This window comes from Stigmatopora argus, chromosome 24, assembly GCF_051989625.1.
Source record: "Stigmatopora argus isolate UIUO_Sarg chromosome 24, RoL_Sarg_1.0, whole genome shotgun sequence".
NCBI classification, from domain to species: Eukaryota; Metazoa; Chordata; class Actinopteri; order Syngnathiformes; family Syngnathidae; genus Stigmatopora; species Stigmatopora argus.
The window spans coordinates 3,980,529-4,005,377 of record NC_135410.1 but is presented as its reverse complement, the minus strand read 5'-3'; the positions used below and the strand labels follow the sequence as shown (position 1 = coordinate 4,005,377).

At 41.4% G+C, this 24,849-nt stretch overlaps 1 protein-coding gene and 1 long non-coding RNA gene across 3 annotated transcripts in view; both read left to right on the top strand.

Moving 5' to 3' along the window:
* The window catches only part of kifap3a (kinesin-associated protein 3a), a 118,113-nt gene extending 103,871 nt beyond the window's left edge, over positions 1-14,242 (top strand). For both annotated transcript variants that reach the window (XM_077594754.1, XM_077594755.1), the window contains 3 exons: positions 240-429; positions 7,229-7,316; positions 14,070-14,242. In XM_077594754.1, coding sequence (XP_077450880.1) covers positions 240-429; positions 7,229-7,316; positions 14,070-14,223 — 432 coding nt within the window. In that variant the 3' untranslated portion in view covers positions 14,224-14,242. The remainder of the gene's footprint in view (positions 1-239; positions 430-7,228; positions 7,317-14,069) is intronic.
* Positions 14,243-14,249: 7 nt separating this feature from the next.
* The window catches only part of LOC144069389 (uncharacterized), a 30,641-nt gene continuing 20,041 nt past the window's right edge, over positions 14,250-24,849 (top strand). The window contains exon 1 of the long non-coding RNA XR_013298464.1: positions 14,250-23,049. This is a non-coding gene — a long non-coding RNA (uncharacterized LOC144069389). The remainder of the gene's footprint in view (positions 23,050-24,849) is intronic.

Below are 24,849 nucleotides of genomic sequence, written 5' to 3'. Positions count from 1 at the left end.
AACTTATGAACAATCGCTCGGAACCTAACTCGTTCGTAAGTAGGGCAGCGTCTGTATATTAAAACAAACACCTACAGTTTATAGTCAGGTGCACAGTCTAGTGCTGACATTAGGGTCAAGTCACTGTGTAAACTTGTTTAACAAGCTAGTCTCATTTGAGTGTTGTTTTCTGTGTACAATATATGTACAAAAACAGTTTTAATTCATGTACTGTTGTTGTTGTTTTTTTTATTTTACAGGAGTACGACGAAGAGTGGGGGAAAAGAATCCAGAATGAAAAGTTCCGTTGGTACAATTGCCAGTGGCTTGAGATGGTGGAGAATCGGCAGATGGATGAGACAGGAGAGTCTCTACTCTATGGAGAAGATGGTGACTCCTTCATTGAAAACAGAGACATTGTAGAAAGACCTGATCTTTTATACAGTGCAGGTACTTGTCAACGTGTATTGTTTTTCTTTGAAAAATAATATTCCTCAAAAGGTGGGTACACAATTATTGCCCAGAATGATAAACAGGACTGGTAAACATAGTTATTTATCAGGTTACGATAAACATATGTACTTTTACTTTCCTAAAAGCAACCAGTTTTCAGCACAGAAAGAAACTGCAAAAAATTAAATAATTAATTAAAATTGTCATTTTGAAATAAGTTTTACTTAAATAGGTACCCCTCAAATTTACGGTTGAGGCCAAAATCAGCCCCCAAGAATTATAGTAATGATCATAATAATACATTTTGTGGGGGGACCACTTTCCATGACATTCAAAGACACTTTTTAATAATAAAGTGATGAAAAAAATAATTCAAAAAAAGTATCTATACATTGACAGAAGACCGAAACATTACTTTTAAAGACTGATTTGAATGTTACAAAGCCGTTGCAAATATGAATGTGGAGTGAATTCTATATTGTAGTGGAAGCAGTGAAGAAAGTCGTGTAACCCTAGTTTCTTTGCATGGTGTCGGGGATGGGTAGATGAGCATTGGATGATCAAAGGCTGCAAGGATGGGTGTAGGGGTGGGGCATGTCTGTGAGGTAAGGGAGGAGGACTGTTGGTGGATGGCTTTATGTGTAAGTAGGTGGAGTTTGATGTTGATGCAGTTTTGGACAGAGGTCCAAGGGAGATTTTTGAAGGGCAGGAGGTATGTCAAGGATTAACAAAAGGGAAGCATAGTTTTGAATGTATTCTAATTTTGTTATTGAATTTGGGAGTTGTTCCATGGAGAATGCTATTGCTGTAATTAAGGAGGAATGTAATCATACATAGATTAGGGTTTGATTAGCAGTTAAACAGTGGGGGCCCAGACGAGATATGTCTTTGAGGTGAAGATGACACCAAGGTTGCAGTGAGGGGGAGGGTGAAAGGGTGCTGTAATAATAAGATAAGTCTTTCATTGTTTAAATGGTGTATTATTAACACATCTGAATTGTGACAGTTGACCACAGATGCTCCCCTACTTACGAACATTCGAGTTACGAACAACGGTACATACGAACATGTCTGCAAATTGCGTTTATGTCGAAAAATGTTCGTAAGTTCGATTTTGTATTGCGCGCCTTTCTCCGAGTAGTGCTTCTTTCCGCCGCTAATACCGACGCCTGGCGCTGTGAGCGCTCAGCTCACCCAGCATCTACCTTCCTCTGCCCAGTTCGTTGCAATGCAGAAGTGTGTGAACGTATCTCCAGTGCGCAAAGAACCTTTTTCATTTGTATCATTAAATATCTCGTGCATCCATTATTGAATATTGTTGGTGAAAAGCGAAAGGCTTCTATTGAGGGAGGTGCAAGGAAGAGGCAAGCCATTTCATTTTAAATGAGTGGCAATAATAACGAAGCTTGATGCGCGTCAGAAAGTGGTGAGCGTTGCACGTGAATACAACTTGAATCGTTCGACCGTCAGTACCATTTATAAACATAAAGATCGAGCAGCAGGACCCAAATATTGAACGTTGCACAAAGTTTGCAAATCAATTGAATGATGCCATACAGTGCTGCCGCCCGTCGCGGCCTGCGAATCCAACAAAACCACCCAGAGCTGCCACCCAGGAACGTGGCGCCCTACGTTTTTCATCCAGCCGGATATATTCGCACTGCCCCATACCTCCGGCTACTCCCTGGATGAACTAATCAGTGTTCCAGTGGCAGCTCTAGCGCTGCTGAGGGTAATCGTCAGGCGCCTGAGGTGACCTAACAACAACAACAACCGCATCATTAATGATGAAAAAAAGAAAACTGCAATCGTCATTAGATAGCTTCTTTCGGCCAGTTTCTAGTAAATCTCTCTCTCTAATGTATGTATACAGTACTGTATGTATTCTCTCCATTTTATCAAATGTTTTTTTCAGTACAAACCAGTGTGTTTTACTTATACAAGCCTTAAACATACAAATGCACGTATATAAACCTTCAATATACTTATATAGGCCTTAAACATAAATTATAATACAAAATATAGCACTGAGCAACTTACGAACAAATTCAACTTATGAACAATCGCTCGGAACCTAACTCGTTCGTAAGTAGGGGAACGTCTGTATTAGAAAAAATGCCTGTATTAAGGAAACACATGTAAGTGTTGGAAGTGTAATTAACACTGTAAACACTTATCAACACTGCACGTGTTAATAAATTGACATCCTACACTCTGCTCCCTGATTACTAATCCTGGCACTGCCAATTTCATTCACATGCACGTAGTCATGCATGAACCAATTCTGATAGGTGATAGCTATGCAGGAGAGTGATAGATAACCTAGTGCAGGAACCACGAGGGGGCTTCTGTGCCACCCTTGCCATCTAAGGGGCTGAACGAGCGCACCATATGATGCAACCCGCAGCTCTGGCAGAAGGGACACCACCAGGCCACCCAGGGGATTCCCCATCCGCACCCCCATCAATCAGCCCTCAGGATGAAGACGAGAAAACCACCCCGCCACCAACATCCCTAAAACCGTCATGGGATTGTGTGTGTTCAGTGTATGCTTTAAAAATATGAAAGTCCCACCGAGAGGCAGTGGAACTTCCACCCTCGTCAAGCATAATGTGTTGAATTACAAGAGGTATGGGAAAGACGGGCTGCCGATGGCTAGGCAACTCTAAGAGCGTCTCTCACTCACCTACCCAACCACATTCTAGGTGTTTGACACATTAAAATCGTAGGGGACCGGGTGAGGGACTGTACGAGCCCAAAGACACCACCAAGACGACCACTGCCTTTCTAAAGAAGCTGAGGGTAAATGTGATGGGCTGGCCAAGCATGTTACCAGACATAAACCCGATGAGTGTATGACGTGCATCCTCAAATGGAAGGTTTGCAAGGTCTCCAACATCCACCAGAGTGGAAGAACTGTGAACCTCCGGTGAACTCCATGTATAAGAGAGTTAAGGTGGTGATGGAAAATAATGGTGGTGACACAAAAAATTGCTATTTTGGTCCCAATTTTGAGATTTTCACCTGGGAGAACATACAATATACTTATTTTATTATCCCAGCTCTACAGTGACTACTTTACTTTGTACAGTAATACCTTGACATACGAGTTCCCCGACATACGAGACATTTGAAATACGAGTACAATTCCGAGCAAATATTTACCTTGAGATATGAGACAAATTTTGAGATACGAGATGCGAGAGGCTGCTTATGATTTCAGCGCACTTTCTCGACGCATCTCCCTCGTGTAAAGATCTCTTCGAGCACTGGGCGGAGCGTTGCATTTTTTTCCATGAGTGGTGTACGCATGACAGAGCTGGCTCGCCAATACGAGAGTCGTTTTTCAAAATGTGCACCATCCTGAAGCAGAAGGCTATAAGAATATCAAGCCTTCCAAAGATTGAACATAATTTCCAAGCTGTGCAGTGAAATTCATAACAAGATGTAGCGCCTTCTTATAATATGGATAAAAGATAAACAGTTAGCGGAAGGTAGCGTGACTGAGTCAATGATATGCGAAAAATCCAGCAGAATTTACATTAATTTAAAAGCAAAGCAAGCATCTGAAAAAGAGGAGCCTTCAACACCACTACGCTACGTATGTTACGTTACAAACGTGTTGCCGTCTAACAAGTCTCTCTCTTTCTCTCTCCTGCGCGCACCCCGCGTTGTACTGAATGTGCCATTTTAGTACAGTAATGCCTCGACATACGAGTGCCCTGACATACGAGCAATTTGAGATACGAGTAAAGTTTTGAGCAAATATTTATCTTGAGATACGAGACAAATTTTGATATACGAGCATACAGCGGACGCGAAAGGCAGCTCATACGAACATCATGGGCACTCTCTTTCTGGTCGCAACTCCCTCGTGTAATGTCTCTACGAGCACTGGGCGGAGCATTGCATTTTTTCTGTGGTTTTTTTCCTGTTAGTCAGTGCGAATGGCGGAGCTTGTTCGCTAATATTGTGAGGGCATTTGTGTGCATCATTTTCGAAATATTTTGAAGGGAAAACAAAAGAAAACAACCCTCAATAGGTTGCATCTGAAAGTCAGGGTGGAAGCGGGGCAAATAGAGCCAAAGAGAGAAGAAAGGTATAAAAATTTAAAACAAAATTAGAATTAAGTTTAGTCTAAGGTTAGATTAAATTTATTTTTGTGTATGCATCGTAATCCAAGTTCATTTAAATGTGTTGTTACGAGCGCATTGCCATGCAAAAAGTCTTTCCCCCACCCCCTCTCTCTGTCCCTCTCGCAAATAGAGCCAAAGAGAGAAGAAAGGTATAAAAATTTAAAACAAAATTAGAATTAAGTTTAGTCTAAGGTTAGATTAAATTTATTTTTGAGTGTATGCATCGTAATCCAAGTTCATTTAAATGTGTTGTTACGAGCGCATTGCCGTGCAAAAAGTCTTTCCCCCACCCCCTCTCTCTGTCCCTCTCTCTCCTTTCTGCGAAATCCATCTAATTGTAGTACTATTGAACACATTTTAGTACTATTAAACCACTAGTTATTTTTTACTTTGTTAATAGAAGGTGAATTACAACAAATAAAAATGTTTTTCCAATTCAATATCCTGTTTTTGGTGTTTTTTCAGAGGGTTGGAACGAACTAATTTGTTTTTAGTTCATTTCTATGGGAAGCGTTCATTTGAGTTACGAGTAAATTGACATACGAGCTCAGTCCAGTCGCATTAAGCTCGTATCTCGAGGTACCACTGTATATTAAACATCATGACATACAACTCTCCCCTTTGTTATGAATGCCTCATTTTATTATTAAACATCATAACCACTAGTTATTTGTTATTCTGTTAGCAGATGGTGAATTACAACCAATGAAAATGTTTTTCCATTGTAATATCCGGTTTTTTGGTGTGTTTTCTGGGTGGGAATGAATTTGTATTTAGTTCATTACTATGGGAAACGTTGATTTGAGATACGAGTAAATCGACATACGTGCTGTCCCAGAACTCATTAATAATAATATAATAATAATCGGACATAGGCCCTGTCGTCATTATCAACAACACAAAAAGCCTACTTGTCATCACACCCAGAAACTGCGTGTGACGAAATTGGTGGTGCTTCTCCATAAGCTGCGTTTACTCGGCAAAAGACCTAAATAAGTGCTAGTTACGGACTTGTAATTTGGCATTTTGCTGTTATGGATACAGGTCGCTTACCTCTCACTGTCTTTCACTTACCTTCAGTCAGCTAGTAGGAGGCAGATCACCACCCAAACATCTTTTCATATTACCGCAGAAGGGAATGTGTGTTATGTTACCGCAAATTTAGATTTCTGATGGATGTGGGGAAAAAACTGTCCTTAAGCCTATTTGTCCGTGCTTTGTGGGACCTATAGCGTCTGCCAGAGGGCAGCAGCTGGAACAGATTGTGACCAGGGTGGTAAGGGTCCCCTATGATGTTCTTGGCTCTGCTGAGGTAACGAGGGCTGGCAATGTCTTCCAGTGAGGGCAGAGAGCAGCCGACAATCCTCTGGGCAGTGTTAATCACTTTCTGCATGGCCTTTTTGTCTGCCGCCGTGCTTCCAGCGTACCACACTGTGATGCCGTACGCCAGGATGCTCTCTACAGTGGTTCTATAGAAGGTTATCAGAAGCTTGGTGCCCAAGTTGTTCTTCCTAAGTACCCTGAGGTAATGGAGTCGTTTCTGAGCCTTCTTCACCACTGCCGTGATGTTTGTAGACCATGAGAGCTTATCCGTGACGTGGACCCTGTTGGAATAATGATTCAAACCTTTTAAATCATTATTAGTAATATTTAATTAAAAAAGGAAAAACCTCTTTCAACATAGCTGCTTACAACTTCGAAGGAGATACCTTGTGACGTCGTCTCAGTCCACAAGGCATTCTGAATTGCAGTAACTGATTCATTGTATTTAATCGCGACATTCGAAAAACATGTTTATGTAATCAGTACAATAACACTCTCGATGGTTTAGAAAAACAACAGTATGAGGAATGAAATGGTGTGAGAACACCCAAAACAATGGTGTGAGGAATTGCATAATATTTTCTTTATAAGGTAAACAAAGTAGTATTATAATGTAAACAAAGCATTCTAAAGTAAACCAAGCAGGATTATAATGTAAACAAAGCAGTATTATAATGTAAGCAAAGCCGTATTTTCAAATCTGCTGCTGGAGTCTCGTCATAACAATCTCATTGGGTCCTGCCGGAGAAGTGTCCGAAACAATGTGTCCTCGAGCTTTGGCCTTGAGGAGACGATGATGTGGAGGAAAAATGTCCATGTTCCCATGACTGTTTATAGCCTTACTACTTATTAAAAAAATGCTTACAACACATATAGAATATTCCATAATAATTCTAACAGACCCCCAGGAATTTAAAGGACTGGACCCTGTCTACACATACTCCATTTATGAGGAGTGGGGCCAGATCTGTGCCGTGTTTGCGAAAGTCCAGGATTATTTCTTTAGTTTTCGTGGTGTTCAGTGTGAGATTGTTCACCGAGCACCACGAAGACAAACTCATTAAGCTCGTATCTCAAGGTATTAATTACTGTATCAAAGTGTCATTTTCTCAGTGTTGTCCCATGAAATGTCATTGGAAATTAGGAGAATTGTGAGGGGTGTGAGATACTGTATATTTTTGTTTATGTTCATAATTGTTCTGGTAATATTCTGAGTCCAACTGTATTTTAAATGTTTTAATATTGTGCAAGTCCACTTATAAAGAAGTCAATGCAATCTAATGTGTTTCCCATGTTCATTTAGTATTTGAATCTCTCTTTTTAAATTTCATCTACAGATGGGATTATCTCAACAGATGGTGCGATCAGTCCTGAGTTCTACGCTAATTTTAAAAATGGAGAACTGGGCCAATCATTTTTGGGAAGGTATTGAACACTCCTCTGAGAGTAATTTTGTCTTTTCTTCGGTGTCTGTATTCTCACCCTCTTGCTACTCTGACAGTAAAATTTCCCGAATACAGGATGAATAAAGTTATCTAATCTAATTGTGTTGGATGCACTTTTAAAAATAAACATTATTTATATTGAAGACTATACCAGGGGTGGTAAACAAGGTAAAAATCTTAAACTGTGAGAGTCATCTGTGGGTTCGGACAGCAGGCTTTCTAGAGAGCAATTTTAATATGCACAAATGTCGAGGAAAAAGCCAAAGTGCTTTGGATGGTCTGAGCAAGTAAAGTAAAATGGAGGTGGAAATTGAGCGGGATGCCCAAAATGGATGACTAAAGACAAATTAAACATCAGTGTTTTGTAGAAATGATTTGTCATCATCCTTGAAATTTTTATGGGCTACTACTAACTAGGTGTCATAAGGAAGTTTGCCTGCAGATTCATGCACCGTCATGCATTTGCGCACATACACGTTTACAAATCGATGTACAGTAATACCTTGACATACGAGTGCCCCGACATACGAGCAATTTGAGATACGAGTAAAATTTCGAGCTAATATTTACCTTGAGATATGAGACAAATTTTGAGATACAAGCATACGCGAGAGGCTGCCTTGATCCAAGATGGCGGCGCGCACGGGTGCAGTGCCTCAATGCTATCCAGTATTGTTTTCTCTTTTCTCAATCTTATCGTTATTTACTAACATCTGCGAGGCAAACTTTTTCTACAGTCGCCAGGATTTAATTACTCTCGGGAGGAGATGCGATATATCAGGGGTCTCAAACTCAATTTACCTGGGGGCCGCAAGAGGCACAGTCTGGGTGAGACTGGGCCGCATCAGGATTTCCACAAGAAAAGCGCTGATAAAACATTCCAACGTTATCAAATATCTTTATTTTTTAACAAAAAATAATGAAATAAACCTCAGTGAAGTAGAGCACATCCCCATATTCTGACTCCATTTCCTCTAAAAAAGCATGGAACCTTCTGTGCTTTAAGCCCCTGGATCTGATTTGGTTGATGCATTTCAAAACGACAGACAGATTGTCAAACTTCAGGCATCTGCTGCAAAGGGCCTGCTGATGGATAATGTAGTGCAGAGCTATGGCCTCCTCCACACCCTCCTCTTCCAGTTTTTTTTGAACAAGTTCGACCAGTCCATTCTTCCTCCCTGTCATTGATGGGGCTCCATCGGTTGTTATTCCAACAAAGCTCTTCCGTGGCAAACTGACATTCTCAATGGCATCACACAGCTGGTGAAATATTTCCTTAGTGGTGGTCTGCCATGCATTGGAATTACTGTGAGCAACTCCTCCATCACTTCAAAATTGTCATCAACACCATGGACATATATTGCGAGCTGGGCAGTGTCTGTGATGTCTGTGGTCTCATCAAGAGCCACTGAATATACACTGAAACATTGTGCTTTCTCACACAGTTGATCATAAATGTCACTTGACAGGTCAGAAATGCGCTCTACCATGGTGTTGCCAGAAAGGCTGATGTGGTTGAACTGACTTTTCTTTTCTGGACAGACAAAATGTGCAGCCTGTAATATGCACTTTTTGATAAATTCACCTTCTGTGAATGGTTTTCCTGCTTTAGCAATCAACTCACAAACGGCGTAGCTAGCTTCGACTGCTGCATTACTGTCTTTGGTAGCCTTCTTGAAGAAATCCTGTTGCCTCAGAAGACGTGTTTTAAGACTGGCAACCTGGTTGGCTCGCTCATCTGCTCATCTCACTGGTATTTTTCGTACTCCTCAGCATGTCTTGTAGTATAATGACGTTTCAAGTTGTATTCCTTGTGCACTGCAACTTTTTCAGTGCAAATGAGACACCTTGGGGTGCCCCTGTGCTCAACAAAGAAATATTGCACTCCCCACTTTTCTTGAAACTGTCCGTGCTCATCACCGACCTTTCTCTTCACGGCAGGCTTTGACAGAGACATCTCTGGGGCTCTGTAATATGTGTTTCCACTTAGAATGAGTCTCGGGTTGAACTTTAACTTTCAGTCGCGCGGGTCTGTGGCGCATGTGTACTTTCGCTCTCCGATCGTATTGGATTACGGCAGTTCTCTGAATTTCTCAAGTGTCATGTTAACGCACTTACTGTTAAGTTTCAGTTTCACTCGCGGAAATGGCTACAGACACAGACACAGGCTGGATCACGGATCATAGCGCCTCATTCAGTTCTATGCTGAGAGCAGCGGCGGACTGTGCGCCGAGCGGAGTGATCGGCTTCACGTCTTCTCCTCCCCCCAGCTGATTGGAGGAATGAATGAGTGAGTGAGCGAGGCACTGGACAGCCCGGCCGATGTCCCGCCCTCCAGAGCCGTATATCTCACCGTGATTGGTTCATTCAGCTCCGAACACAACAAGTGCCATTCTATCAATCTTGCGGGCCGCATGAACGTTAATCTTTCATATTAAGACGGGGGCCGCTAATTATTGTCCCGGGGGCCGCAGTTGGCCCGCGGGCCGTGAGTTTGAGACCCCTGCGATATATCCATCACAACAGATTACCAACGGACCTACAATATCCCCGAGGACATCTCGAGACCACCGGGATTTCCGTGGATAGTCAGCCCACTCAGAGTACGACGGAGGCGGCGAAGGGAAAGAAAGCAAAAGCGCGGATGCCGGGCGGGCCTTGCTGCTAAGCTAAGGCAGCAACCACAACGAGCACCGCTTCCGAGTATCGTCTTGACCAACGCCAGATCCATCACCCACAAAATGGACGATTTGGAACTTCAGCTTGCTACCAACAGCTTTGTCAGGAACTGCAACATTATTTTCATCACGGAAACGTGGCTACACCCGCAAATCCCCGACGCTGCGGTATCGCTAGCTAGCCGGACGCTATTCCGAAATGATCGTTCGAAAGAATTAACAGGGAAAAGCAAAGGGGGGGGATTCGGACTTTGCATGTACATTCAGAATGAATGGTGCTGCAACAGTAGGATCATTAACACTCACTGCTCCCCGGATTTAGAGCTATCGGCAGTACGGTGCAGGCCCTTCTATCTACTTAGAGAGCTAACGATTGTCATTGTAATGGCGGTTTACATCCCACCGGATGCTACGTTAGCACGGCACTTAGCCTCCTGCTAACGTCTGTAAACAAACAGCAGCTTGACCACCCCAAAGGAGTCTTTATTGTCAATGGTGACTTCAACAAAGCATGTTTAAAGACTGTTCTGGCTATGTTTATCCAGTACGTGAAGTATCATACCAGAGGAGATAAAACTCGAGACCATGTTTATTCTAATATCAAACATGCTTATAGAGCCACACCCCTCCCTCACCTTGCTGCATCAGGCCATCTCTGCCTGTGCCTCACCCCGGCATACACCACTCTGGAGGCTAACAAGGCCACAAATAAAGATAATAAAAACATGGCCTGAGGACGCCCTTTCTCAGCTGCAGGACTGTTTTTCCCGCACCATTTGGGAACTTTTAGAACACCACAACCTCCAGGACTGCACGGACACTGTGCTTTCCTACATCAAAAACTGCATGGACAACGTCACTGTTAATAAACGGATACGGGTTTTTCCTAACCAAAAACACTGGATGACCAGTGAGACACAGGCACTCATCAAATGCCGTAACACTGCCTTCAGGTCAGGGAACAAGGTACAATACAGCGCTGCCAGAGCAGAGCTGAAGAGAGGCATTAAAGAGGCCAAGGCAGCATATACGACATATTACCAATTACAATGACAATAATGTGTCTGTTAATGCAGATGCCTCACTAGCAGAGGAACTGAACCGTTTCTTTGCCCGCTTTGAGACTGACAAATCAGACCAAGTCTCACCCCGCAGCAGTACACTGGAGCTTCAGGAACATGAAGTGAGACAGGTATTGCAGACTGTGAACACCAGGAAGGCTGCTGGCCCTGACGGAGTACCTGGGAAGGTGCTCAAAGCCTGTGCTGACCAGCTGCCTGGTGTTTTCACAAAGATCTTCAATTGTTCCCTGAGACAATCCATCATCCCATCCTGCCTGAAATCTGCCACCATTATCTCTGTCCCTAAAAAGCCAACCATTGACAGCCTGAATGATTATAGGCCTGTTGCACATACGCCTGTGATCATGAAGTGCTTTTAAAAGTTGGTAGCCCACCATATCAGGGATACAATCCCTCCCTCAGTTGACCCTCACCAGTTTGCCTATAGAGCAAATGGGTCCACTGAGGACGCCATCGCCGTAGCTCTACACACAGCACTGAGCCACCTGGGGCACCATGGAAACTATGTGAGGAGCTTTTCATTGACTATAGCTCAGCCTTCAACACTATAATACCGGACATTTTGGCTGAAAAACTCTCCCACTTTGGACTATCCTCTTCCATTTGCTACTGGATCAAGAAATTCTTAACCAACCGTCCACAAACTGTTAGACTTGGTCTCCATCTCTCTTCCTCCATTACACTGAGCACTGGCTCCCCTCAAGGCTGTGTACTGAGTCCTCTTCTGTACTCCCTGTACACATACGACTGTACACCGACCCACCAGTCTAACTCCATCATCAAATTTGCCGACGACACCACTGTGGTCGGACTCATCTCAGGAGGGGATGAGTCGGCCTACAGAGATGAGGTCAACAAACTGTCTTTGTGGTGTTTGGTGAACAATCTCACACTAAACACCACGAAAACTAAAGAAATAATCCTGGACTTTCGCAAACTCAGCACAGATCTGGCTCCAGTCCTTCAAAATCCTGGGGGTCCACGTCACGGACAAGCTCTCCTGGTCTACGGACAGCAGTGGTGAAGAAGGCCCAGAAGCAATTTCCTGAGGGTACTCAGGAGTAACAACTTGGACACCAAGCTTCTGGTAACCTTCTACAGAGCCACTGTAGAGAGCATAATGGCATACTGCATTACAGTGTGGTACGCTGGAAGCACGGCAGCAGACAGAAAGGCCATGCAGAGAGTGATTAACACTGCCCAGAAGATCGTCGGCTGCTCTCTGACCTCACTGGAAGACATTGCTAGCCCTCGTTACCTCAGCAGAGCCAGGAACATTGTCGGGGACCCATACCACCCTGGTCACAACCTGTTCCAGCTGCTGCCCTCTGGCAGACGCTACAGGTCTCACAAAGCACGGACAAATAGACTTAAGGACTTAAGTTTTTTTCCCACTGCCATCAGGACTCTGAACCTGAGTTAGCATGACACACAATCCCTTCTGTGCAATAACTTCGGGTTGTGCAATATCTTAGAAATCTGTGCAATATTTTAGAAATCTGTGCAATATTTTAGAATCTGTGCAATATTTTAGAATCTGTGCAATATTTTAGAATTTACCTAGCCGGGATGTGACTTTTTATACTTTTATACTATTTTTTTTTTTTTACTGGGAAAACACACTTTGTAAAGCTTGGAGTCGCACCACCAATTTCGTTATACGCAGCTGTGTATGATGACAATAAAGGCTTTTGATTCATTATGTCTTTCTCGCCGCATCTCCCTCGTGTAAAGATCTCTACAAGCACTGGGTGGAGCGTTGCATTTTTTTCTATGAGTGGTGTACGCGTGACAGAGCTGGCTCGCCAATACGAGAATTTTTGAAATACGAGCATACAGTCTATGCGAGAGGCTGCTTTTGAGAACACCATCTCGCCGCAACTCCCTCATGTAAATGTCTCTACGAGCACTGGGTGTGGAGCGTTGCATTTTTTTAGTGTTTTCCCCCTGTTAGTCAGTGCAGAATGGTGAACACGTGACGGAGGTTGCTCGCTAATACGAGAGCAGTATAATACTTCCTGTTGGCAAGCGGTCGTGCGTTATCCTATTGTGAGGACATTTGTGTGCATCATTTTCAGAATATTTTGAAGGGAAGACAAAAGCAAACAATCCTTGATAGGTTCCTTTTAAAAACTGCAGCTGAGAGTCAGGGTGGAGGAGAAACAAAATTAGAATTAAGTTTAGTGTAAGGTTAGATTAAACCTATTTTTGAGTGTGTCGGTATCGTAATCCAATATAATTTAAATTTGTTTATGTTACGAGCGTGTTGCCGTGCAAAATGTCTCTCGCTCTCTCTCTGTCCCTCTCCCTCTCTCTCTCTCTCTCTCTCTGTCCATCTCTCACTCTCTCTCTGTCTCTCACACCTCTGCAAAATCCATCTAGTTTTAGTACTATTAAACATCATAACCACTAGTTTGTTACTCTGTTAATAGATGGCGAATTAGAACAAATAAAAATGTTTTTCCAATCCAATATCCTGTATTTTTCAGAGGGTTGGAACAAATTAATTTGTTTTAGTTCATATCTATGGGAAATGTTGATTTGAGATACGAATAAATCGACATACGAGCTCAGTCCCGGAACGCATTAAGCTCGTATCTCAAGGTACCTCTGTAATTAAATTCCAACTCATGTTGTTGAGTGCCCATCCTAGTCGAAACTAAACATCAACATTTTGGTAGTACTAAACCTGCCATGGTTCAGGTACACCTTGGAGGTATGGAGGTGTGTCCATACTTTTCTGCCAATAGCATTTCATACTGCCCCACTTGGTAGGGTGCAGTCCAAACTATGTTGCATATGAACCCTAAAATTTCATTGGTTATATTTTTTAAAGTAAATGTATGTTTCAATATTTTACAAAGTAAATATCTTACAAAGTATTGATAACAAATACAAATCGTATTTGCAATTTAAATTATTAACTCTTAATTATAAAAAATGATGTATTTTTTATTTTTTTATTTCTACCAGCGTCCCAGAGGAGTTTTCCACCTCAGCTCACGGTCCAACCGATCGTCCGGTCAGCGCTTATGGCTTTCGACCAGATGAACAGCTTTTTAACTACACCAGCTCTTCACACTTGACATGGAATCTTGTTAACACAAATACTGATCCAGCAATTTAGATTACGTCTGAGAAATTTTTAACTGCCAGACAAAGGACTGCTTTGGCCCACTAAACTCTTTCAAGCAAATTGAATACATCAGTTATGGCCTAATAGATGGAGATTTTGCAGCCTTATTTGAAATCTTAATTGAATAACCAATGGAATAGCTTGATGTACACACTAAACTTTCACTTTATTACAACTAAACATATTCACTGTAATTACTGTCTGTGTGTCGCTTGGAGTAATTATCTTTTGTCATTTGAATATCTAGTTATGTTTAAAACCTATGTCTAATTGGATGTTTATGTGAATGTAATTATGGAAAATATTTTAGTTTTAATCAAATTCACAAAAGAACCCACTGCTTTCTGGTAGTGTATAAGTGCCGATATTATTAACTAAAAGCTGCACCAAGAAAATTGTTACATTCAGTTCAGTATTACAACACCCTGTGATATTGCAAGTTCTCTTCAAGTTTCTTCAACAATTTACCGTATTTTCACGACTATTTGGCGCATCGTATTTTACGCCGCAGTGTCAGTAACGAGTGCTATTTCTGTATTTTAGACACACAAAGCATGCACCATTTCATAAGACGCATATATATTATATATGGATGAACATCGAAACGCAATAGCGCTGGCTACCGGAAGCAGCCTATTTCCGGGTTCCGGTGCGCAGTGACTGCTGGGAAATATAGTTCTTGCACGCTCTACACCCACACGCTAAAAACATGTTTTAAAAAGGCAACGGAAGCAAAACTGAGTTTGGTTATACTTTATTTAGACATTTTACAACTTACTCGCGTCATCACCCACAAATCCATCAAAGTCCTCATTTTCTGTGTCCGAATTAAACAATTGCCCAAATAAGTCTTCCAAAACGCCCACGGTTGTAGTTCTTAAGCCTCCGGGAATGACGGCAAGCTCAGAGTTATTATATATAATATATACACATAGTTCACAGTCTAGCTTTGAATGCTCTGTTGACGCCAACATTTAGCGGCAGGATTTCTTTTGTAAATACAGCCGAAATGACGGCCAGCACATAATTAGTGTGGTCGCCGTCATACTAACTGCATTGAAGAACTGGGTGTATTAAGAACTCTATATCCCAGCAGTCACTGCGCAGTACTTTATCTACGGGAAAATAGTAGAGTCGGGCTGCTTGGCGTAGTTAGTTGTATGTATATATATATACATATACATATACATATACATATATATATATATATATATATATATATATATATATATATATATATATGTATATGTGTATATATACATATATGTATATATATTCATAGTTCACAGTCTAGCTTTGAATGCTCTGTTGACGCCAACATTTAGCGGCAGGATTTCTTTTGTAAATACAGCCGAAATGACGGCCAGCACCAAATTCGTGTGGTCGCCGTCATACTAACTGTATTGAAGAACTGGGTATATTAAGAACTCTATATCCCAGCAGTCACTGCGCAGTACTTTATCTACGGGAAAATAGTAGAGTCGGGGGCTGGTTTCCGTAGTTGTTCTATCGACTGATTTATTTTATTTTATCGTGATAACAATTTTAGTATTGGTCCATATATAAAGCGCACTGGATTATACGGTGCCCTGTCTATTTTGGAGAAAAATTTGGACTTTTATGCGCGCCTTATAGTCGTGAACATACGGTATTTGTGTAATAAGTATTTGAACACCTGAGAAAACCAATGCTAATATTTGGTACTGTAGCCGTTGTTTGCAATTACAGAGGTCAAATGTTACCTATAGTTTTTCAGCAGGTTTGCACACACTGCAGAAGGCTATTTTGGCCCGCTCCTCCACATAGAATTTTTATAGATCAGTCAGATTTCTTGGCTGTTGCTGAGAAACAACATTTTATTTAGGTTCTGTTTAGGTTTGGAGACTGGCTAGGCCACACCAGAACCTTATTTCTTACGGAGCCACTCTTTGGTTTTCCTGGCTGCGTACTTCGGGTCATTGTCATGTTGTAAGACCTATCCACAATCCACAGTGCAGTTGTCCTGTGTTTAAAAACACCCCTAAAGCATGACACTACCACTTCCATGCTTCACAGCAGGGATGGTCTTCATAAAATACAGTTAGTGGAAATATGATCAAAAAGTCTTTTGTTCTCATCTGACAATAAACTTTCTTCTATAACTCCTCTGTATCATCCAAATGGTCATTGACCAACAAGACGGTCATTGACATGCTGTTTTTAAGAGGGGAACCTTTCCTGCTATGCGTGATTTCAAACCATAATGTTTTAGTGTATTACCGACATTTACCTTGTCCCAACTCTTTTCATGTCATTGACCAAGTCCTCTCGTGTAGTTCTGGGGTTGATTCCCGACCTTTCTTTGGATGGATCATTGAGACCCCTGAGGGGGTATCTTGCATGGAGCTCCACTCCGATCAAGATTGACTGTCATGTTTAGCTTTGATTTTTTAAATGATTGCTCCACCATCGGAATTTTTTTCACCAAGTTGCTTCGCAATTTCTCCACAACCTAACGTCCACAAACAGATGCATTTGATTCAGGATTATACATGGAGTGGCGGTGGACTTTTGAGGCGGTCTAACATGTCTTTTGAGGGCCAGAATTGTATCTGTTCAAATACTTATTTGCAGTTGTATCACACAAAAATCATGTTTTAAAAATGGTTCATAACATAATAGCCTTTTTTATTTTGGAATGTTTTCTTGTCTTGCTTATTGGACTTTTGGACACTGATGGATGATTGCCTATTTCTCGTCAAGAGCTCAAGACTGCGGACCATGGGGTAAAAGAAAGAAGTCTAGCCCAAAGAAGACGTGCATTTGCAGGCCCTGTGGTCGAAAAGCATTTAATTTTTATGTTTTCTTTCCAGTTTACTTTTACCATGATTAAGCAAATTGCAGGGTGCTGTTTTTTTTTTCTTCTCCTGTGCATGTCAAAAATGGGGAAGGTTTTTTACGTCACCAAGGGGTGATGTGTTGTATTTTTTATTTGTGTTTTATTTTCTGGTTGATCTCCCTGAATTGATGTTTTGTTACAATTACACTCTGTAAATAGGGGTTTGTTATGTACTCACATTTATACTTTGGCTAGTGTGTAACCATATGTATGCCTTCACTTACATTGATCATTTATCTTGTTTGTATTATCACTCGATTTAACTACTTAATCACAATTATCTTTACTCATCTCATCTTATCTCATTTTCTGAACCGCTGTATCCTCACTAGGGTCGTGGGGGGCTGGAGCCAATCCTAGCTGTCTTCGGGCCAGAGGCGGGGGACACCCTGAATCGGTGTCCAGCCGACCGCAGGGCACAAGGAAACTGACAACCATGCACACTCACACCCATAACTAAGGGCAATTTAGAGTGTTCAATCAGCCTACCATGCATGGTTTTGGAATGTGGGAGGAAACCCATGCAGGCCCGGGGAGAACATGCAAACTCCACACAGGTGCACCGACTTGGACTTGAACCCAAGACCCCAGAGCTCTGAAGCCGACGCGCTAACCATTCTCCCCATTTACTTACATTTTAACTCCTAAATCCTTAAAGTTACTCCACAACCTATTGTGCTCCATTGTGTTGCAAAATTTTACTTTTTTATTTGAGGGTTAATTTCTAATTCTTCCTTGTACTATGGATTTTCAGAAAATGTCTGTGGCCTCCAGTCTTTAGCCCTACCACCTGAATTTACAAGGATACAATAAATAATCCCAAACACTTGAGTGATCAAACATTTTAATTGTGAAAAACCTGCTACAATTGAAAAACAACTACCGTATTTTCACGATTATATGGCGCATCGCATTTTAAGCTGCAGTGTCAGTAACGAGTGCTATTTCTGTATTTGACACACACAAAGGACGCACCGTTTTAAAAGACGCAGCCAGGCATGGCAAAACATACACCAGCTTAAACATACACGCTAAAAACACGTTTTTAAAATGGCAACGGAAGCAAAACTGAGTTTGGTTGTACTTTATTTAGCCATTTTACAATGTACTCATATCATCATCACCCACAAATCCATCAAAGTCCTCATTTTCTGTGTCCGAATTGAACAATTGTCCAAATGAGTTATCGAAAACGCCGGGTCCCCTCTCTTCGTAATCAGAGTCAGTCATTGCCATGTGGCTCCCCAGAGATGATGGCCAAAGCTCGAACAACCGTGCAAGCAGACACGTTCGCCCAGGCGGCCACAATCCATTCGCAAATCTTAGCGTAACTAGCCCGGCGCTGCCTTACGCTCTTCGTGAAGCTGTGTACGCCAGCTACCATCCACCGTTCCCATGCCGCTCGCAACTTTGCTTTGAAAGCCCGGTTGATGCCGATGTCCAGCAGTTGGAGTTCTTTAGTCAAGCCTCCGGGAGTGACGGCAAGCTCTGAGTTCATTTTCGTGACTTGGTTTTTCACCGCTGATGTGAGATGAGCACGCATGGAGTCGCAAATCAAAAGTGACGGCAAGCCGTGAAAAAAGCCATCCGGTCGCTTGACATACACCTCACGTAGCCATAATCTCATGTTGCGGTTCGATATTCATCCATATATAATGTGTATATATATATAGTTCGCAGTCTAGCTTTGAATGGTCTGTTGACGCCAACATCTAGCGGCAGGATTTCTTTTGTAAATCCAGCCGGAATGACGGCGAGCACCAAATTAGTGTGCTCGCTGTCATACTGGGTGTATTGATAAAAGAACTATATATCCCAGCAGTCACTGCACAGTACTTTTTCTACGGGGAAAATAGTAGAGTCGGGGGCTGCTTGCCATAGTTGTGAGAGCTGTAGAGGATGGTGTATCCTATCGACTGATTTATTTTATTTTATTGTGATAACAATTTAGTATTGGTCCATATATAAAGCGCACTGGATTATAAGGCGCCCTGTCTATTTTGGAGAAAATCTAAGACTTAAGTGCGCGTCATGAAAATACGGTAATTTGGATTGTCCTTTCAAAGCTGAAACATGCCCTTAACATTCAAATAACGCCCATTCTGCTTGCTGAAAATGAGATATATACTGAAGTCAGATGTTTAATGAGGGGTGCTTCTTCATTCAAGCCTTACTGTGTGTTTGAAAGCACCCTGAGACTCTGTCTTTGTTGCCTCCCTTTATTTTTTTAAAACTGCCAGAACAGAAAACATATGTGGCGTTCTGGATACAAGTTCAAGAAACAACTGTAAAACTCGCCACAGACCGATGAGGAAATTGTTTCGTCTCTATTTCAGAATGCTCCATTCTTTTTAACAGATCTGCAATTCAATTTGCGCTTTTTGCCACAATGAGTTTTCCCTCTCTTTAAGTGACGTCTGTGGTCAGTGGGGGGTGGCTGAGTTCATCTGCTTCCTCTGTGTTGGTCAGCAGGTCCAGTGTTTTGTGGTCCCTTGCATGGCATTTCACATACTTTCTTCCTACACAGCTTACACACACACCTACCTACATCAAATGGAGGTAGGTAGCTTACAGCATTAATTAGAATTCTGAAAAAAATCAAACAACATTTACTTTAATACTCAGAAATCTGTCATTATAGACTAACTTGAAAATTGTGGCAAACATGATATGAAAAGAAAACAATCCCTTAATATTTAGGGGCTAAACTATTCCTTAGAAAGATTTACTCATTTATACAACATTTGCAATATCCAACAGTGGCATCTAATTGTAACAGTCCACTCAATCCTGAAAAGTAAGCATTTCAAATATCCTTTTAATCCAAATGTCCAGTATTACCACTTTCTACTATAGTTAGGTCCAATTAGCAGAATAAAAACAATTGCTTAGGTTCACACCAAAAAAATAAAAATATTAGGTGACTTATGAATTAGGTTTTGCTATGGCTGATCTCAATGGTATTGGTAAAAAAATCATGTGGGATACCCACAGAACAGGCGGCCCGGTAGCGCCAGTGGTTAGCACGTCGGCCTCACAGCCCTGGGGTCCTGGGTTCAAATCCAGGTTGTGTCCATCTGTGGAACTGCGTGGGTTTCCTCCGGGTACTCTGGTTTCCTCCCACATTCCAAAAACATGTATGGTAGGCTGATTGGACACTCTAAATTGCACCTAGGTATGGGTGTGAGTGTGCATGGTTGTCTGTCTCCTTGTGCCCTGCGATCGGCTGGCCACCGATTCATGGTGTTCCCCGCCCTGGCCCAGAGACAGCTGGGATAGGCTCCAGCACCCCCTGCGACCCTAATGAGGATAAAGCGGTTCAGAAAATGAGATATTATTATAGCAAGCACTAGTACATTTAAATGTAGATTTATTTGGACGAAAAAGGAAAAAGTTTTTTAATGGAATTAGACCCTTGTTTTCATCCCACAACGCTCTGCCATGCAAATTGAACCTTTGCCTGGGTTACAAATGGCCAGAATTTGGATGGGGTGGATGAGTTGCTGTTTTAAAGTTCAAATTGGTTATTGAATTTAATTCATTACCCACAGGGGGACATGATCTATCAATTGGAAATAGAGGATTAATACCCGTATATTTACATGTTGACAAGATCAATTTTTGTGAATTTAAATTGTTTTTTATTATGCTAAATTGAACTGAACTATTGTTGAAAGTGGTAACATTTGGAGTAAAAGCCTATTTAAAATGCTTTCTATATTCAGGTTTAATGAGTCGACTGTTATAATTAGCTACAACTATATGGGGATTGCAATTTTTTTATTAGAGTAAATATTTCCAAGGAACAATGTGACCATAATTATTAAGGGATTGTTTTCTTTTTATATCATGTTTGTCACGATTTCCAAGTTAATAGTTTATAAGGATAGGTTTCTAAGTATCAATTTAAATGTTTTATTTGATTTTTTTCATTCTGATTGGTGTTGTAGGCTATCTTCATTTGATGTTTTTGCCTTTTTTCTTTAACTCTTCTTTTGAACTTTACTGACTTTGGGTTAATTTTGCTTTTGGTAACACCTTTGCAAAGCTAATTCAATTATCAAAGTAGGGATGGCCAGAGGGAGGAATGGTGGCTTTGTTCCTGACTGTCGAGACAGGCAGAGGAGGATCCTGAACTAGACAAGCATTTAGTTAACACTTTTACATTTATCCAAAATGATTTTATATGTAACCTGGCATTTAATTTCTGAAATTAACTACCAATTGTTTTTATATTTTGATGTTGAAGTGGATAATTGGTAGAAATCCCGTCTCAGCTCATTTTCTGAAGCAATTATCATAATAGAACACCAGGTAGTAGACTTAATTTTGACTGATTAGGAATTTAGATTTTCACAAACTATAGTGATGTAATAAGTAAGAATATTGTGATTTTTGTTTATTGGTGTATTAAGACAATTCAAATTGAGAAACGCTAATTTTATTAAAGTGAGCAGACACATTGACCAAAATTTTCAATGTTGTGTACTTCAATATGATAAATGATATAAATGAGAAATTAATGAATGAATGTTTTGTTTGTTATTGTGTTATTAATGTGGCCAAAAGGACTTTACTGTTATTTTTGTGTAAGAATGATTTGTTACGTTGCATGTTATAGGAATTTGAAGACAGCTGCTGTTTGAGCATCTCCAGGTAATAACATCTGAAGAAGTATGAAATTGGCTGACTAAATTCAGATGAATTTATTGTGCTTTGAACTTTCTCCACTGGGGATTCTCCCAAACAATTAAAAACTGTTGCAAACACATGCAACACATGGAGATATGAAGGCATAAAAAGCTGTGATTGTCGCATCTCGAGGCGTTCAAACCCACATTCTGGCGCTGGTGGTAGAGGATTTACAACTCCTGATGAAACAATCAAAGTTTTACTCCTGCTGTGCTGTAAATGTGCCGTAAACGTGCAGGCCATTTGGCGGGGTGACAGACATCACAGCCAAGGAAACTACAGCCTGATCTCAAAGAAGCACAATCAGATCTCTTTGAAATTATGTAGAGCATTTGACGACAACAACAAAAAGACTATTCCGCCTGGAAGATTTTAAACAAGCAATGGTAGTAATAACAACTAAATCTATTGAGAATTAAATTGAATGGCAAGGAAAATAGTAACTATATAGTTAGAGTATGACACTTAGAATACAATTGACAGAGATTGATATGTTTGATTTCATTTTGGTATGTGACAATGTTATATGTATATGAGAGACTGCATTTTTAATCATTTGCTTACTTTTATTCTTAAGGCTCCGAGGAATGGAGGACTGTTAGGGTTATTATTTGATTACATTATTATATATTTGCTTGCAATGAAGAACGCTTTGCTTTACCTAGGATAATTAGTATACATTACATTATTTGCTTGCAAAGAAGAACGCTTTGCTGATTATTATTAGTATATATTTCCTGGTAATGAAGAAGAATGTTTTTGAGGACCATCGACCTCTCACACGGTCGTTCACACCGAAGATCCGGAGGACTCTCAATTGTTTTGACTTCGACTTCGCACCAGGCTTCCTCGGATCCGGAGGACTCAATAGTTTTGACTTCTGTGTTGCCTGTTGTAAAATATTATGTAATAAATAAGCAAGAGAGGCATAGATTCGGGAGAATGATCTTGTCCGAAGGCGCGTGAGGAGCGATTCTCTCTTGCAAGACCCCGGTTATGAGTCAGATGTCTGTTTTATTTGTGCGTGCATTTGGGAATGCCTAAAGGGTGAACCTATCATTTTTGGTCCTTCGAGCCTGAGAGTCAACATACCGGAGGAGTCCGGGCGCTTGGCCGACATCTCTGGGAAAGACCGTGGCCAGGGCGTCTAAAACCCTTGGCGGGCAGGATTTTCGGCGTAGTGCTTGGATTCATTAACGACGGTTGAAGACTAATCCTACTAAAAGAGACATCTGAGGACATCTCTGGTGAGCAACATGAATGTTTGCATTTGTTGACGGTTGCTAAATGCGGGGAAAGAGCATTGTATGTGAAGGTCCATCTTGAGAAGTGGACTCGCGTCCTGGGGATGGCGACTATAAAACCCTGTGAATACTAGTCCCTAACAGGCGAGAGACAGCATGAGTCTATAAAACCTAGGGCGTTCGGTGTCCTGTACTGTGGTAGGTACTTAAACTCCGAAAGTATACCAGGAGAGGGAGGGTATACTTGTGTGTTGCGTGTGTAGTGAGAACCTAAGGAAAACAAACGGAGGCGGAAAAGAAAAAGAAAGTTACTACCTAATTGCACACCAACTCACTTTGACATGGGGAGCTCGAATAATAAGGAGGCTTGTGAAGACGATCCAAAACAGCATTTGCCGTGTAAAGATTGGAAATTTGTTGAAAATCAAAGCGCTACAAGGGTTAAACACCTAAACTTATGGATAAACAAATATGGGTTTGCTGCCCAGCTTAATATGCATAAAATACTAGACCTGCAGGATAAAATATGCACTAAGCGTAGGGGTAACCTATATAAAATGGAGGATGATGGATATAGTGATACCAATTATTGGTTCTTGATGGCTGAAAAACGTGATGGAAATGTTAAGAGAGTTGAGCGGAGCAGTTATGAGCATGGAGATAAAAGCGAGACTGCTTGTTCAACGGAACTGAGGGGGATGAGACTGGTCCGTTGTGTAAAAAAAGAAGAATAGCGGGGGCCCCTCGGCTGAAGGACAAAATTTTTACCGAGATAGTTGGCGAGATCATAGGGATGTTAGCCAAGATATTGGGAGAAAAGAAATGAGGAAATTAAACAGAAATCGAGTTTTCAAAAATGCTGCATTCTGGGTTTGTGGAGAATTGGGGCATATATCGCGTGATTGCCCAGACAAGAGGGTCTCTAAAAACAAGGCCTAATCGGCATGACTAGCCGGCATGCCTGCTCAAAATGATTTGAATGAGGACTATGAATATGGAGATGTTGAGCTAAATTTAATGGAAACTGTTGGAATAATGATTAATACCCTTAAATCATTATTAGTAATATTTAATTAAAATTGGAAGACATCTTTCAACATAACTGGTTACAACTTGCAATTGGAATTTTTGTGTAATACTGGAGCTTGTAAAACAACAATTAAAATGGATATTCCAGGCGTACAAGGCGGAGGGTCTTTGTGACAACAGCAGGTGGTCAGGATACCGCCATTTCGGAAACAATTCCGGTCTGGATAAGAGATCCGAATGGAGAAACGTGTAACATGTCTGTGTTGGTAGAGTACCTGAATATACTGTCAATTTACTGGGATGAGATGGCCTATTGCAGCTTAGCCTGGCTTTGATCCCGTCCGCTAGCGGGAATATGGTGGTTAAAAGAAGAAAAGAAATTCAAAACGGACAATTAAATGTTTTGCAGGGTTGCCAACCTGCGTTTGTATTATACTCGGGACTTGCCAAATAATGCGTCGACTGCGGTGGGCAGCGCTCTGTTTGCTGCGGCTGCTGATTTGAATGGGACGCGGGAGAGTTTTGCAAACGGGACTCCCTCCATGTGAAAATGTGGTGCGAAATGACTGAGGGGCCTGATAAGGCCTATGAGAAAAATTAGCACGGGCCACTCCGGCTGACTTTGTAAATGCGGCCTGCGGGGCGACCAATTGGATGGAGATAGAAACGGAGCTTGACTATATGCAGTCATTCAATGTGCAACTTGTGTGCCAGACCGCACAAGCGACTAAAATTTTTGGACCCCTTCCGTGTCGACATTACATCAATTAGCCC